The 18,100-nt window shown below is 39.2% G+C and overlaps 1 protein-coding gene across 1 annotated transcript; it reads left to right on the top strand.

The window, feature by feature from the left end:
* The first annotated feature begins 13,754 nt into the window (after window positions 1-13,754).
* On the top strand, window positions 13,755-14,696 carry LOC138084130 (olfactory receptor 8B12-like). The gene has a single exon (XM_068978249.1). It carries the CDS (start codon window positions 13,755-13,757, stop codon window positions 14,694-14,696), a length of 942 nt encoding a protein of 313 aa, XP_068834350.1.
* The last annotated feature ends 3,404 nt before the right edge of the window (window positions 14,697-18,100 follow it).

Below are 18,100 nucleotides of genomic sequence, written 5' to 3' on the forward strand. Positions count from 1 at the left end.
AAGCTCAATAAACACAAAGAAACCCATGTCAAGTATTACCATAATCAGATTACTTAGAATCAATTTGTAAAAAATGCTAAACTAACCAGATGATAAGGTAAATTTCATAGAGGACCAAAAATGAAGATCACTGTTGACTTCTTGTGATAAAAATATAAACCAAGGAATAATGAGACACTGTTTAAAATGTTGAAAAAAATCTGTTTCTATCCAGAACTATATCCAAAGAAGATAGGCTTCAAAATTAAAGTGAAATAATTTTTTTCCTCCAGAGAAATAAGAGCTTAGAGAATTCATTGCAAGCATGTCTGCCCTATAAGAAATATTGAAGCCAGCTTCTGAAACTAAAGAAAAATGACACCAGATGGATACTTGGATATTCACAAAGGAATGAAGATTGCTGGGAATATTAAATACGTGTTTAAATATAAAAAAATTCTTGTTTTCCCCTTTGAAACTGTTTAAAAATGATGACAGTTTACAGTAATTTTAATTTTCAGTTTACCAATAATTCCTAACTTTGAAATGAACACATACTGCATAAAAAGCCTGAAAGTAAAGTTAAACATAGTAGATTGGCCATTTTACAAATTGGCTATTCAGTGAACTAGATTTCAGCAAAGTGACCTGTTGGTAAATTAGTCTTTCATAATTGATTTTCAGGCAACTGGCATAAATTATTTTAAAAGACATAATCAACATAATTTAATTACTGATAGAAAGGAGGGAGCAAGCCGGAAAATGGTGCCATATCCTGATTAGGATAAGGGGCAAGAGCCACTTTAGAGGGAAAATAAGTTTTCAGTGTATTGAGTCATAGGTATCTGTGGGACATTCAGGTGCAGGTGTGCAGTGGGTTGCTGGTATTAGAGGTGTAAATCTCACCTAGAAATGTAGATTTTACTTTCAATTCATTCAGTGTGAGCAAGTGCATGAGATGGCTCAGAGAAAGTATTACTAAATAGGACAAGAAAAAAAAGTCGAGGATCTGCTGTCATCAATGTTTATGGGCAAGTGAATAAGGACTCATGAAGGAGAATGAAAATAAGGGGCCAGAAGTTGGAGGAAAACCAGAAAGTTTTGTTCTGAAAGAGAAGCTGTCAACAGTATCAAGTAAAAGAGGACTGAAAAATACCTGCTGAGTTTGAGAAAACCTGATTTAATTCAACAACAATGTGACCCAGACAAATCAGGTTTAATTGCTGTAATTCTGTAGATGGGGGAATACCATGCAAAGAGTACTTGGCATCTTGTTCAAAGCAGTAAAATCCAGAACAGATCTTTATTATTATTTTTTAAATATAAATTTATTTATTTTAACTGGAGGTTAATTACTTTATAATATTTAGATCTGGCTCCTTCCACAGTAACACACTGCTTCTTGATGTGAACTAGCCACCAGAATAAAGTCACTGGGAAAAGTCTTCATAAAATTCTAAAACATTTCATAGAGAAAGTGTGTGACTTTTGTTTCCAGTGAAGGTCTATAAATTGCAAAGAATCTCTTCAATCTTTGTTTTCTGTCTAATACTTTTGTTTTTAAAAACATTTCTTCTTGTCATCAGTTCAGTCAATCAGTCATATCCGACTCTTTGAGACCCCATGGACTGCAGCATGCCAGGACTCCCTGTCCATCACCAAATCCCAGAGTTTACTCAAACTCATGTCCATTGAGTCGGTAATGCCATCCAACCATCTCATCCACTGTTGTCCCCTTCTCCTTCCATCTTCAATCTTTCCCAGCATCAGGGTCTTTTCCAATGAGTCAATTCTTCATGTCGGGTGGCCAATGTATTGGAGTTTCACCTTCAGCATCAGTCCTTCCAATGTATATTCAGAACTGATTTCCTTTAGGATGGACTGGATTGATCTCCTTGCAGTCCAGGGGACTCTCAAGAGTCTTCAACACCACAGTTCGAAAGCATAAATTCTTTGGTGCTCAGCTTTCTTTATAGTCCAACTCTCATATCCATACATGTCTATTGGAAAAACCATAGCTTTGACTAGATGGACCTTTGTTGGCAAAGTAATGTCTCTGCTTTTGAATATGCTATCTAGGTTGGTCATAACTTTTCTTCCAAGGAGTTAGTGTCTTTTGATTTCATGGCTGCAGTTACCATCTGCACTGATTTTGGAGCCCAGGAAAATAAAGTCAGCCACTGTTTCCACAGTGGAAAATTTCAGTCCACGTCATAATCTTGATTTATCTTTCATCCTTGGGAAATTATAAATTTTATAGTTTTGCACAGGGATATTTCCTTTATGAAATAGTACATACATTCCTGAAATATAATTCTTAAGATAAAAATTCGTTTTGAAGAGCTTTGAGGGTATATTTATAACAAGGATGAGTCCTGAGGGAGCGGTACAATCAAATTATTTTTCATTATTACCACTGTAAGTTTCCACATATAATTTCTTTTTTTTTTGGTTTACATTTTAAATTAGTTTATTTGTTTTAATTGGAGGCTAATTACTTTGCAATATTGTAGCAGTTTTTGCCATACACTGACATGAATCAGCCACGGGTGTACATGTGTCCCCCCATTCAGAAACCCCGTTCACCTCCCTCCCCATCCCATCCCTCTGGATTGTCCCAGTACACTGGCTTTGAGTGTCCTGTTTCATGCGTCGAACTTGGACTGGTTATCTATTTCACATATGGTAATATACATGTTTCAATGCTATTTTCTCGAGTCATCCCACCCTCGTCTTCTCCCACAGAGTCCCAAAGTCTGTTCTTTATATCTTTGTCTCTTTTGTTGTCTCACATATAGGTTGTCGTTACCATCTTTCTAAATTCCATATATATCTGTTAATGTACTGTATTGGTGTTTTTCTTTCTGACTTAATTCACTCTGTATAATAGGCTCCAGTTGCATCCACCTCATTAGAACTGACTCAAATGCATTCTTTTTAATAGCTGAGTACCACAGCTTTCTTATCCATTCACCTGCCGGTGGATGGCTAGGCTGCTTCCACATCCTAGCTATTGTAAACAGTGTTCTGATGAACACTGGGGTACACATGTCTCTTTCAATTCTGGTTTCATTGGTGTGTATGCCCAGCAGTGGGATTTCTGGGTCGTATGGCAGTTTTTAAAGGAATCTCCACACGTTACTTCATAGTGGCTGTACAAGTTTGCATTCCCACCAACAGCGTAAGAGATTCCCTTTTCTCCACACTCTCGCCAGCATTTATTGTTTGTAGACTTTTTGATAGCAGCCATTCTGACTGCTTTTGATTTGCATTTTGATTTGATTTGTAGTTTTGATTTGCATTTCTCTGATAATGAGAGATGTTGAGCATCTTTTCATGTGTTTGTTAGCCTTCTGTATGTCTTCTTTGGAGAAATGTCTATTTAGTTCTTTGGCCCATTTTTTGATTGGGTCGTTTATTTTTCTGGTATTGAGCTGCATGAGCTGCTTGTATATTTTTGAGATTAATTCTTTGTCAGTTGCTTCGTTTGCTATTATTTTCTCCCATTCTGAAGGCTGTCTTTTCACCTTGCTTACAGTTTCCTTCATTGTGCAAAAGCTTTTAAGCTTAATTAGATTCCATTTGTTTATTTTTTCTTTTATTTCCATTACTCTGGGAGGTGGGTCATAGAGGATCTTGCTGTGATTTGTGTCAGAGAGGTGTTTTGCCTATGTTCTCCTCTAGGAGTTTTATAGTTTCTGGTCTTACATTTACATCTTTAATTATTTTTGAGTTTATTTTTGTATACACACATATATTATTATGTATACACACAGGAAAAATACATTCAGGAATTAAATTACTACATTAAAAGATATTATTATCCCTATCAAGCTACCAGCGATATTTTTCACAGAACTAGAACAAATGATTTCAAGATTTGTATGGAAATACAAAATACCTCGAATTGCCAAAGCAATCTTGAGAAAGAAGAATGGAACTGGAGGAATCAACTTGCCTGACTTCAGGCTCTACTACAAAGCCACAGTCATCAAGACAGTATGGTACTGGCACAAAGACAGAAATATAGATCAATGGAACAAAATAGAAAGCCCAGAGATAAATCCACACACCTATGGACACCTTATCTTTGACAAAGGAGGCAAGAATATACAGTGGAGTAAAGACGATCTCTTTAACAAGTGGTGCTGGGAAAACTGGTCAACCACTTGTAAAAGAATGAAACTAGATCACTTTCTAACACCGCACATAAAAATAAACTCAAAATGGATTAAAGATCTAAATGTAAGACCAGAAACTATAAAACTCCTAGAGGAGAACATAGGCAAAACACCCTCTGACATAAATCACAGCAGGATCCTCTATGATCCACCTCTCAGAATTCTGGAAATAAAAGCAAAAATAAACAAATGGGATCTAATTAAAATTAAAAGCTTCTGCACAGCAAAGGAAAATATAAGCAAGGTGAAAAGACAGCCTTCTGAATGGAAGAAAATAATAGCAAATGAAGCAACTGACAAACAACTAATCTCAAAAATATACAAGCAACTTATGCAGCTCAATTCCAGAAAAATAAATGACCCAATCAAAAAATGGGCCAAAGAACTAAATAGACATTTCTCCAAAGAAGACATATGGATGGCTAACAAACACATGAAAAGATGCTCAACAACACTCATTATTAGAGAAATGCAAATCAAAACCACAATGAGGTACCACTTCACACCAGTCAGAATGGCTGCGATCCTAAAATCTGCAAGCAATAAATGCTGGAGAGGGTGTGGAGAAAAGGGAACCCTGCTACACTGTTGGTGGGAATGCAAACTAGTACAGCCACTATGGAGAACAGTGTGGAGATTCCTTAAAAAATTGCAAATAGAACTACCTTATGACCCAGCAATCCCACTGCTGGACATACACATGGAGGAAACCAGAATAGAAAGAGACACATGTACCCCAATGTTCATTGCAGCACTGTTTATAATAGCCAGTACATGGAAACAACCTAGAAGTCCATCAGCAGATGAATGGATAAGAAAGCTGTGGTACATATACACAATGGAGTATTACTCAGCCATTAAAAAGAATACATTTGAATCAGTTCTGATGAGATGGATGAAACTGGAGCCGATTATACAGAGTGAAGTAAGCCAGAAAGAAAAACACCAATCCAGTATACTAACACATATATATGGAATTTAGAAAGATGGCAATGATGACCCTGTATGCAAGACAGCAAAAAAGACACAGCTGTGTATAGCGGACTTTTGGACTGAGGGAGAGGGAGAGGGTGGGATGATTTGGGAGAATGGCATTGAAACATGTATACTATCATATAAGAATCGAATCGCCAGTCTATGTCCGATGAGAGATGTTATGGAGAGGGAGGTGGGAGGGGGTTCATGTTTGGGAACGCATGTACACCCGTGGTGGATTCATGTCAATGTATGGCAAAACCAATACAGTATTGTACAGTAAAATAAAGTAAAAAAGAAAAAGATATTATTTAAGTATTCATAACACCAAGTGCTTACTCTGTTGCAGCCATATCTTCTCATGCACTTATTTTTCTTTTTGTCTCCAATATTTAGTAGTCACTAAAATCCAGTCAAAATTAAATGAAGTCTTAATGCAGCCATGAGTGAGTAACTCATATCAGACTCAACTTCCTACTGTAAAACCAGACTGGAAAAGTAGATATGATAATTCTTTAGATGTCTGACAACAGGCATCTCTGGACTGGTATCTGTGATTGAAGGAAAACAAATCAGGTAAGTCTTATAACTGCCCAAGCTTTCATTTTGGTGGTCTAATCACACCCTGCCACTAGAGGGGTTGCCCAAGCAAAGCACAAAATTACTACTAGTTGTAGAATCAAGAGATCAGAACACAGGGGGCTTCAGTTCAGTTCAGTTCAGTTCAGTCACTTAGTCGTGTCCGACTCTTTGCGACCCCATGAATTGCAGCATGCCAGGCCTCCCTGTCCATCACCAACTCCCGGAGTCCACTCAGATTCACGTCCATCGAGTCAGTGATGCCATCCAGCCATCTCATCCTCTGTCGTCCCCTTCTCTTCCTGCCCCCAATCCCTCTCAGGGTCAGAGTCTTTTCCAATGAGTCAACTCTTCACGTGAGGTGGTCAAAGTACTGGAGTTTCAGCTTTAGCATCATTCCTTCCAAAGAAATCCCAGGGCTGATCTTCAAAATGGACTGGTTGGATCTCCTTGCAGTCCCAGGGACTCTCAAGAGTCTTCTCTAACACCACAGTTCAAAAGCATCAATTCTTTGGCGCTCAGCCTTCTTCTCACTTCAAATTTATGAGGAAGAGGACATGAGCTAAGTAGAGAAAGAGCTCCAGAAACATGAATACAGTCCTCTTTTTTCTTTGGCTAATACTGAACTGTGTATATATATGGTGAAGTTGCATGAAGCCAACTTAATAATAACTACTGTTGATTTGGAAGCTGAACGATTCCCAGAACTCACAGAAAGCCTGGAGATGTCTGAACTCGCACCATTCAGCTTACTGAAACCTGAAGGAAGATTAAGTACAGGCCCATGAAAAGTAATATTTTAGGAGTAGTACTGCTGCTGCTGCTGCTAAGTCACTTCAGTCGTGTCTGACTCTGTGCAACCCCATAGATGGCAGTACTCCAGGGTCCCCCATTACCCTGGAATTCTCCAGGCAAGAACACTGGAGTGGGTTGCCATTTCCTTCTCCAATGCATGAAAGTGAAAAGGGAAAGTGAAGTCGCTCAGTCGTGTCCGACTCGTAGCGACCCCATGGACTGTAGCCCACCAGGCTCCTCCATCCATGGGATTTTCCAGGCAAGAGTACTGGAGTGGGGTGCCATTGCCTTCTCCAAGGAGTAGTACTAAATTTGTCTAACTCTAAAGTAGACCTGCTTTAACAAGTCTTAGAAAGAAACTTCAAAAAGATTAAGCTTATATACTTAATGGCCATAAAATAAGCCATTAAAAATTTTAAAGGAGAGCAAGATAATTTAGAAGCTCAACAATGTTATAGTCATAATGTTTCAAATCCAATAAAAACCAGTAGATAGCACAAAAAGCAAAAGAAAAAAAACCCAAAAAAACCCACAAAAAAACAAAAAAACAAAAAAAGAAAAAAATTGCAAATCAACCAGGGCAAAAGTCAGCCAGTAGAAACATACCAGAAATTATACAAATATTGGAATTAGTCAACAAGGATTTTAAAAAGGCCTTATACACACACTCAAGGGTGTTAAGGAAAATAATAATATAGCAGAGTGAAAAAAAAGGAAACTACAAAAGAAAACCAAATGAAACACGTAGAACCGAAAATGCTTTATATGAAAAGAAAATTTGGTAGATGACCTTAACAGATCAGTAGACACTATTGAAGAAACAATTTAAAAACTTGAATACTTGGCAGGAGAAAGTGCTGAAATGGAGAGAGAGAGAGAGGATTCAAAAATAAACAGACTCAGTGCCTTGTGGTACAATATCAAGTGGTCTAATGCAGTTTAACTGGAACCAAAGAGTGGCATAGGTTAGAGAAAATATTAGAATCAAAGATGGCTGAAAATTTCCAACTTTGAAGAAAACTATAAACCCACAGGATAGGCTCAATGAACCTCAAGCTGAATAAACAAAGAAAACTGCATCAAGTTATACCATGATCAAATTGCTTAGAATCAGTGTTTTTTTAAAAAAATGTTATACCAACTAGATTATAAAGACAAATTTCATAGAGGACCAAAAGTGAAGATTGTTGTTGACTTCTTGTCATAAAGAATACACACCAAAGGACAGTGAAACAATAAGTTTAAAATGCTGAAATAAAAACCTGTCTATCAAGAACTATACACAGAGAAAATATTCTTCAAAATTAAAGTGAAGTAAATTTTATTGTCCTTCAGAAAAGTAAGAGCTTAGAGAATTCATTGCCAGAGAATTCACGTCTTCCCTATAAGAAATGTTAAAGGAAAATGACACCAGATGGATACTTGAGTCTACAGAAAGGAATGAAGATTGCTGGGAATAGTAAATATGTGTTTAAATATAAAAAAAGCTTGTTTTCTTCTTTTAAGCTGCTTAAAAAAGATAACAGCTTACAGTAATTTAAGCTTTCACTTTACCTATAGTTCTTAATTTTATGAAATGAATACATACTGCATAAAAAAAAAAACCTGAAAGTAAAACTACACTTACTAAATTGGCCATTTTACAAACTGGCTATTCAGTATTAGCTTTCAGCAAACTGTCCAGTTGGTAAATTATTTTCAGTAACTGATTTTCAGGCAACTGGCATAAGTCATTTAAAAGACATAATGGACATGATTTAATTATGATGGAGAGGAGGAAGCAAGCAGAAAAATGGTGCCATATTCTGATCAGGGTAATGCGGCAGGAGCCACTTTAGAGGGAAAATAATAAGTTTTCAGTGTGTTGAATCGTAAGTGTCTATGGGGCATTCAGGTGGAGATGTGCAGTGGGTTGCTGGTGTTATAGGTGTAAAATCCCACCTAGAAATATAGATTGGACTTTCAATTCATTCAGTGTGAGCAAGTGGATGAGATGGCTCAGAAAAAGTGAGTAGGACAAGAGGAAAGAAGTTGAGCATCCGTTGTTATTAACATTTATGGACAGGTGAATAAGGAACCTTGAAGGAGAATGAAAATAAGTGGCCAGAAGTTGAAGGAAAGGTGGAAAGTTAAGGTGTCTTGAAAATGAAGTTGTCAATGGTATCAAGTCAACAGGACATCAGAATATCCACTTGGTTTAAAACATCTGATGCAATTCATGAATGATATTGTGACACAGACAAGTCAGTTTTAATTGTTGCTATGCTGTAGAGAGGGGAACACCAGAAAAGAGAACTTAGCATCTTGTTCAAGGCAGTACAGTCAGGATTAGTTCAAGGCAGTACAGTCAGTACAATTAGATTTGGCTCCTTCCACAGCAACACATCCCTTCTAGATGTGAGCTAGCCACCAGAATAAAGTTGTTGGGAAAAGGCTTTGTAAAGTTCTGAAACACATTTTAGAGAAAAAGTGTGGCTTTCATTTTCAGTAAAGGTCTATAAATTGCATTTAATCCCTTCCATCTTTGTTTTCTATTTGTCTAATACTTCTGTTTTTAGAAACACTTTTTCTTGTTCATGGAGATGTTTTTTTGTGTTAAGAATCATTTCCCTGCTCCAGCATATTAAGCCACACACTTTGGACTTGAGATGATGTTAGTTTTTTCCCTAATTAATCCCCTTCTTATGTCAGTTCACCGCATAATCTTGATTTATCTTTCATCCTTGGGAAATTGCAGATTTTACAGTATTGTACAGGCAGATTTTCCTTTTAAGATAGTACATTTGTTCCTGAAATGTAAAACTTAAGATAAAAATTTGTTTTGAAGACCTTTGAGGCATTACTTGTAACAAAGATGAGCCCTGAGGAAGCTCCATAACCAAATTCTTTCATTATTTCTGTGGTAAGTTTCTTTTCTTGAATTTTAAATTGAAGGATAATTGCTTTACAATGCTGTTAATTTCTGCTATACAACAACATGAATCAGCCATATGTATACATATATCCCCTCCCAATGGGCTCCCTCCCACATCCCCCATCAACCCCTCTAGGTCATCACAGAGCACTGAGCTGAGCCCCTTGTGCTCTGCAGGAGCCTCCCATTAGCTGTCTGTTACACATAGTAGTGTACACATGTCAGTCCCACTCTCTCAGTTCATCCCACCCTCTCCTTCCCTCACTGTTCAATAAGTCCACACTCTACATCTGGGTCTATTCTTGCCCTACAAATAGGTTCATCAGTACCATTTTCTAGATTCCATATATACATATGCATTAATATAGTATATATATTTTCTCTTTTTGGCTTACTTCACTCTGTTTGACAGACTCTAGGTTCATCCACATCACTACAACTGACACAATTTTGTTTCTTTTATAGCTGACTAATAGGCATCCGGTCCCATCACTTCATGGCAAGTAGATGGAGAAACAATGGAAACAGTGACAGACTTCATTTCCTTGAGCTCCAAAAATCACTGAGATGGTGACTGCAGCCTTGAAATTAAAAGACACTTGCTCCTCAGAAGAAAAACTATGACAAACATAGACAGTATATTAAAAAGCAGAGACATTACTTTCCCAACAAAGGTCCGTCTAGCCAAAGCTATGGTTTTTCCAGTAGTCGTGTATAGGTGTCAGAGCTGGACCATAAAGGAGACTGAGAGGTGAAGGATTGATGCTTCTGAATTGTGGTGTTGGAGAAGACTCTTGAGAGTCCCTTGGACTGCAAGGAGATCAAACCAGTCAATCGTAAAGGAAATCAGCCCTGAATATTCATTGGAAGGACTGGTGTTGAAGCTGAAGCTCTAATACTTTGGCCATCTTATGTGAAGAATCAACTCATTGAAAAACACATTATTGCTGAAAAATATTGAGGGCAGGAGGAGAAGGGAGCAGCAGAGGATGAGATGGTTGGATGACATCACTGACTCAATGAACATGGGTATGAGCAAACTTCTGGAGATAGTAAAGGACAGGGGAGACTGCAGGTGTGTTGCAGTCCATGGGGGTCACAAAGAGGTGACATGACTTGGCAACTCAGCAACAACAATATTCCATTGTATATATGTAACACCTCTTCTTTATCCATTCCTCTGCTGATGGACATCTAGGTTGCTTCCATGTCCTCTCTATTGTAAATAGTGCAGTAATGAACACTGGGGTTCAGTTCAGTTCAGTTCAGTCACTCAGTTGTGTCCAACTTTTTGCGACCCCATGGACTGCAGCACACTAGGCCTCCCTGTCCATCCCAACTCCTGGAGTTTACTCAAACTCATGTCCATTGAGTCAGTGATGCCATCCAACCATTTCATCCTCTGTCGTCCCCTTCTCCCATCTTCAATCTTTGTTAGCATCCGTGTCTTTTCCAATGAGTCAGTTCTTTGCATCAGGGGGCCAAAGTGTTGGAGTTTCAGCTTCAACATCAGTCCTTCCAATGAACACCCAGGACTGATCTCCTTTACAATGGACTGGTTGGATCTCTTTGCAGTCCAGGGTACTCTCAAGAGTCTTCTCCAACATCACAATTCAAAAGCATAAATTCTTCAGCACTCAGTTTTCTTTATAGTCCACCTGTCACATCCATACATGACTACTGGAAAAACCATAGCTTTGACTAGACAGACCTTTGTTGGCAAAGTAACATCTCTGTCTTTTAATATGTTGTCTAGGTTGGTCATAACTTTTCTTCCAAGGAGCAAGTAAGTGTCTTTTAAGTTTATGGCTGCAGTCACCATCTGCAGTGATTTTGGAGTCCTCAAAAATAAAGTTTGTCATTGTTTCCACTGTGTATTTTGAATTATGGTCTTCACAGGGAATATGCCAAGTAGTGGGACTACTGGGTCATAGGATAGTTTTATTCCTAGTTTAAGGAATCACCATAATGTCCTTCATAGTGACTATATCAATTTCCATATATAGTTTCTTCCACAAGCACCTCAACTTTGAAAATCTCATCTACAGTCACGCATCATCTGACATCATTCAGTAAAACATCAATGCTAGTGCATTGAGACTTTAATGATAATTTTTGACAAGGCAGAAGTTTATGTTGAGAAGTAGAAGACACACTAGACAAAAGCCAACCGAAGAGGAAGAACAAATTTGGATGTATCCCTGGATTAGGAATCTGATCTATGAGGATTCATCCTGAGAATTTGAGAAGCTAGAAAGTCAATAGAGAGAAGCACTTGATTAAAAGTGGGTGGAAGGTAGGGACAGCCAAAGGGAATTTTAATTGAGAGAAAAGTTGCTTCTGACAGATGCTGAGATGAAGTACTTGACAGAGACCTTTGCTACCACTAGACTTACAGCCTATGAGAAGATAAGGGCAGAGAATCACAGAAATCTTCTTTCTTGTTTGCTGGACAGTGCAGTTATTCCTAGAATGAATGAAATATGAATACACTATTAAATGAAATTGAAAAGCGAAAGTGTTAGTTGCACAGTTTTGTCTGACTCTGCAATCGTAGGGACTGTAGCCCATGAGGCTCCTCTGTCCATGGGATTTACCAGGTGGGAATATTGGAGTGGGTTTCCATTTCCTTCTCCAGGAGATTTTCTTAACGCAGGGATTGAACGACTGAACCTGGTTTTCCTGCATTACAGATGGACTCTTTACTGTCTGAGCCACCTGGGAAATGTATCTTATTGTAAATTATAACAGATAGCCCTTAGTGTTAATTGTTTCTTGACATACTCACTTTTTGTTTTTATTAAAGTCATTTCATATTTATTTGTTACTTTCCCCAAAATTGCCAGATTTCAGAAGGCAGGGACCCTGCTTTAAGGATTCCAGTGACCCTCAACAAGAGGAAGTTTAATCTAGTGATTATATATAGGGGCCTAAATTTAGACAGATCCAGGCACGTGGGCTCTGAAACACATTGTCTCTGTGAGCAACTTACCTTAATAAAGAATATCATTATTATGAGAAATAGAATATATGTGCATAATGTTTTCAATCTTGGCAGCCAGAAACTATAAAGGGTCTTTGTTAGGCACAGTAATGGATATTCAAGAAATGGTAATAACAGTCATTTTTCTCAATGATTTTTTTCTTAATTATACCAGATAACTGTTTGTTGAAAGGAACTGTCTCTAAAAACCAAAGCGAGTAATATCAAGGGTATAAACAAACATTTCTATCCCTGGGAAAGTAATCTCTTAGGAAATGGTCTTGAGGGAGTCTCTGAATAATCAAGTCACTGAGATCCACAACCCTAATAAAACTCCCTATTCTCCTGTTATCCACTAGTCAGGAAAAGGCATGGCCTCCTTCCTTGTAGCTGGAGGGGTTTTGAGCAAACCAATGATCGGAAACATGCTCTTCAAAGCAGAATGAGATACAGGATAAATCAGAGATTCTGATTCTTAGGACCAGATAGGGAGGAGAGAGTTCTGAGCTCAAAGCAGCCATCTTCAATTCACTATGGTCATTTTCTTTCCCAGGACAATTGTGGACAAGAAACAGTGGAATATGGCATTACAGCTCTAAACTAAAGGAAGGTGAGTACGTGCTTGGCCCTGGTCAGTCATATAACACGGTGGTTACCGGTGCAAACTGTGAGTCAGACTGCCCAAGTTCACCTTCTGGCAGCTACTCAGTAGTTTTAGGGCTGAGTTTTGGGTGAGTTACTTAACTTAGCCTTCTCATCTGCAAAATGTGAATAATAGTATTGTCACATAGCTCTTAGTACAAAGCCCCACATAGTAGCCACTTAAATAAGTGCTAGCTTGAAACAATTATCATTAACCCTAAAGCCAGTAGAGACAGGAGATCCTGGAAAAATATGAGATCTCCTTCTTTATTTGTCAACACTGACCCAGAGATGGTAGCTCTGAGAAGTCACAGTATCTTCTGCTAGTCAAGGGAAAGTCCCCAGTGTCAAACAGAAGTAGGAGAGACAGGGTACAGAAAATGGACTAACTTGAAGACCTAAAAGACATCTCTTATTTTTGAATGAACTGGAATATGAATATATGTCTCCTTCTTCTAGAAGTGCCAGCAGTCACTCTGGAGGCAAAGTCTAACCTCTTTATTGTTCTCTGGAAGTTCAAGTCACTTAGCTATTAAAGTAGATCCATAGCAAACAGTAGAAACCTTCCTCCCACACGAAATCTCAAATGTCTTGGTGGATTCCATTCTCAAGAATGGGAGGTGGGTACTGGGAGGGTGGTAGTGGTGTTTCTCTCAAAATGGTTCTCTTTTCTTTTCCCCATTGACCAGTTTATCTCCAGGGGAGAATGGGAGCTGAGAACTCTTCGGTGACAGAATTCATCTTCGCAGGCTTAACAGACCAGCCAGGACTGCACATCCCCCTCTTCCTCCTGTTTCTAGGTTTCTATGTGGTCACCGTAGTGGGGAACCTGGGCTTGATAACGCTGATTGGGTTGAACTCGTGCCTGCACACCCCCATGTACTTCTTCCTCTTCAACCTCTCCTTGATAGACTTCTGTTACTCCACTACTATCACTCCCCAAATGCTGATGAGTTTCGTCTCAAAGAAGAACACCATCTTGCATGCGGGGTGTTTGACTCAACTGTTTTTCTTCTGCTTCTTTGTCATCTCTGAGTCCTTTGTCCTGTCAGCGATGGCATATGACCGCTATGTTGCCATCTGTAAGCCACTGGTGTACACAGTCACCATGTCTCCTAAGGTCTGTTTACTGCTTTTGTTGGGTGTGTATGTGATGGGGTTTTCAGGGGCCATGGCCCACACAGGAAGCATAGCAAGTCTGATCTTCTGTGCTGACAACCTCATCAATCATTTCGTGTGTGACATCCCTCCTCTCCTTGAGCTGGCTTGCAACAGCTCTTATGTGCACGAACTGGTGGTCTTCATAGTTGTGACCATTGTTATTGGAATGGTCACTGTCACCATCTCCATCTCTTATGCTGTAATCCTCTCCAGCATTCTCCGCATTCACTCCACTGAGGGCAGGTCCAAAGCTTTCAGTACATGCAGCTCCCACATAATAGTGGTTTTCCTTTTCTTTGGTTCTGGGGCTTTTGTGTATCTCAAACCACCTTCTGTTTTGCCCCTTGACCAAGGGAAAGTGTCCTCCCTGTTCTATACCATTGTGGTGCCCATGCTAAATCCACTGATATATAGTTTGAGGAACAAGGATGTCAAAGCTGCCCTGAGGAAAACCTTGGGAAAAAATAATTTCTTGAGAAAGGAGTAGTATTTGAAGAAGTAGATAAAATGTTTTGTTTATTAGCTTGTATGTGTTTTCAATGAAGGGTGTAAGTTCCATTTTTTTCCTTCTCTTTAAAAAAAAATTATTTATTTATTTTTAATATAAACTTATTTATTTTAATTGGAGGTTAATTACTTTACAATATTGTATTGGTTTTGCCATGCATTAACATGTATCCACCACAGGTATACACATGTTCCCCATCCTGAACTCCCCTCCCTCCTCCCTCCCTGTACCATCCCTCTGGGTCACATCAGTGCACCAGCCCCAAGCATCCAGTATCATGCATTGAACCTGGACTGGTGACTCATTTCATATATGATATTATACATATTTCAGTTTGTGTCTGGATGTGCAACTAACACTTTCACTTTCACTTTGGTCTTCCCAGGTGGCAATAGTGGTAAAGAACACAACTGCCAATGCAGGAGACATAAGAGATGCATTAGATCCCCTGGAGGAGGGCATAGCAAGCCACTTCAGTATTCTGTTTTAAAAAATTAATCTATTTATTTTAATTGCAGGCTAATTACTTTACAACATTGTGGTGGGTTTTGGGCATACATTGACATGAATCAGCCACAGGTGTACATGTGTCCACCGATCTTGATCCTCCCTTCCACCTCCCTCCCCATCCCATCCCTCTGGGTTGTCCCAGTGCACTGGCTTTGAGTGCCATGTTTCACGCATCAAACTTGGACTGGTCATCTATTTCATATATGGCAATATACATGTATCAATGTTATTTTCTAAAATCATCCCACTCTCACATTCTCCCAGGGTCCAAAAGTCTGTTTTTTATATCTGTGTCTCTTTTGCTGTCTCACATGTAGGGTCATTGTTACCATCTTTCTAAATTCCACATATATGCATTAATAAATTATATTGGTGTTTTTCTTTCTGACTTACTTCACTCTGTATAATAAGCTCCAGTTTCATCCACCTCATTAGAACTGACTCAAATGCGTTCTTTTTAATGGCTTAGTAATACTCCGTTGTGCATATGTACCACAGCTTTCTTATCCATTCATCTGCTGATGGACATCTAGGTTGCTTCCATGTCTTAGCTATTGTAAACTGTGCTGTGATAAACATTGGGGGTACATGTGTCTCTTTCAATTCTGGTTTCCTTGGAGTGTGTGCCCAGAAGTGGGATTGCTGTGTCTATGGCAGTTCTATTTCCAGGTTTTTAAGGAATCTCTACACTGTTCTCCATAGTGGCTGTACTAGTTTGCATTCCCACCAACAGTGTAAGAGGGTTCCCTTTTCTCCACATCCGCTCCAGCATTTATTGTTTGTAGACTTTTTGATAGCATCCATTCTGACCAGTATGAGATGGTACCTCATTGTGGTTTTGATTTGCATTTCTCTGATAATGCCCACTCCAGTATTCTTGCCTGGAGAATCCCATGGACAGAGGAGCCTGTTGGGCTACAGACCACGGGGTTGCAAAGAATTGGACACGACTGAAGTGAGTGAGCACTGAGTGTTTGGTTCAGATCTATTTCCCCTGCCCCTTGACCCACCCTGAATATTCTAATATTATTTTATGCATATGCTCTACAACCATAGATCATTTAATCTTGAATGGGTCTTATAAACCATTTAATCTAATCTCCTCATTTAAAAGACTTGGAGACTTAGAAATATTACATGTTTTCCAGGGCCACAGAACTGGTGCCACAGCTGGGACTGGAATCCAGGCCTTGAATTTCAATCTACTTCGTTTTCCTCTGTGCCATGTATTCTTGCATTATTTCCTTATTGCCCTTGCAGATTTCATTTTGAAAGTATGATATATCAGTACATTAAAATCTGATGGTAGTTAGTTATTATTATTTTTTAATTTAAATTTATTTATTTTAATTGGAGGCTAATTACATTACAATACTGTATTGGTTTTGCCATACATTAACATGAATCTGCCACGGGTGTACATGTGGTCTCCATCCTGAACCCCCCTCCCACCTCCTTTCCTGTACCATCCCTCTGGGTCATCCCAGTGCACCAGCCCCAAGCATCCTGTATTCTGGATCGAACCTGGACTGGTGATTCATTTCTTATATGATATTATACATGTATCAATTCCATTCTCCCAAATCATCCCACCCTCTCCCTCTCCCTCTCCCACAAAGTCCAAAATACTGTTCTATACATCTGTGTCTTTTTTGCTGTCTCGCACACAGGGTTATCTTTCAGTTCAGTTCAGTTCAGTTGCTCAGTCGTGTCCGACTCTTTGTGACTCCCTGAATCGCAGCATGCCAGGCCTCCCTGTCCATCACCAACCCCCGGAGTTCATTCAGACTCACATCCATCGAGTCAGTGGTGCCATTCAGCCATCTCATCCTCTGTCGTCCCCTTCTCCTCCAGCCCCCAGTCCCTCCCAGCATCAGAGTCTTTTCCAATGAGTCAATTCTTTGCATGAGGTGCCCAACCATCTTTCTAAATTCCATATGTATGCGTTAGTATACTGTATTGGTGTTTTTCTTTCTGGCTTACTTCACTCTGTATAATAGGCTCCAGTTTCATCCACCTCATTAGACCTGGTTCAAATGTATTCTTTTTAATGGCTGAGTAATATTCCATTGTGTATATGTACCACAGCTTTCTTTCCATTCATCTGCTGATGGACATCTAGGTTGCTTCCATGTCCTGGCTATTATAAACAGTGCTGTGATGAACACTGGGATACACTTATCTCTTTCAATTCTGGTTTCCTCCATGTGTATGCCCAGCAGTGGGATTGCTGGGTCATAAGGCAGTTCTATTTCCAGTTTTTTAAGGAATCCGCAGACTGTTCTCCACAGTGGCTGTACTAGTTTGCATTCCCACCAATAGCGTAAGAGGGTTCCCTTTTCTCCACACCCTCTCCAGCATTTATTGCTTGTAGACTTTTGGATCACAGCCATTCTGACTGGTATGAAATGGTACCTCATTGTGGTTTTGATTTGCATTTCTCTGATAATGAGTGATGTTGAGCATCTTTTCATGTGTTTGTTAGCCATCTGTATGTCTTCTTTGGAGAAATGTCTATTTAGTTCTTTGGCCCATTTTTTGATTGGGTCATTTATTTTTCTGGAATTGAGCTGGTAGTTACAGTTATTTAATATAAATTCTCAGGATCCAACAAGTCCATTCTGAAGGCGATCAGCCCTGGGATTTCTTTGGAGGGAATAATGCTGAAGCTGAAACTCCAGTACTTTGGCCACCTCATGAGAAAAGTTGACTCAGTGGAAAAGCCTCATGCTGGGAGGGATTGGGGGCGGGAGGAGAATGGGACAACAGAGGATGAGATGGCTGGATGGCATCACTGACTCGATGGACGTGAGTCAGAGTGAACTCCCGGAGTTGGTGATAGACAGGGAGGCCTGGTGTGCTGCGATTCATGG

This window comes from Capricornis sumatraensis, chromosome 8 (assembly GCF_032405125.1).
Source record: "Capricornis sumatraensis isolate serow.1 chromosome 8, serow.2, whole genome shotgun sequence".
Classification (NCBI taxonomy): domain Eukaryota; kingdom Metazoa; phylum Chordata; class Mammalia; order Artiodactyla; family Bovidae; genus Capricornis; species Capricornis sumatraensis.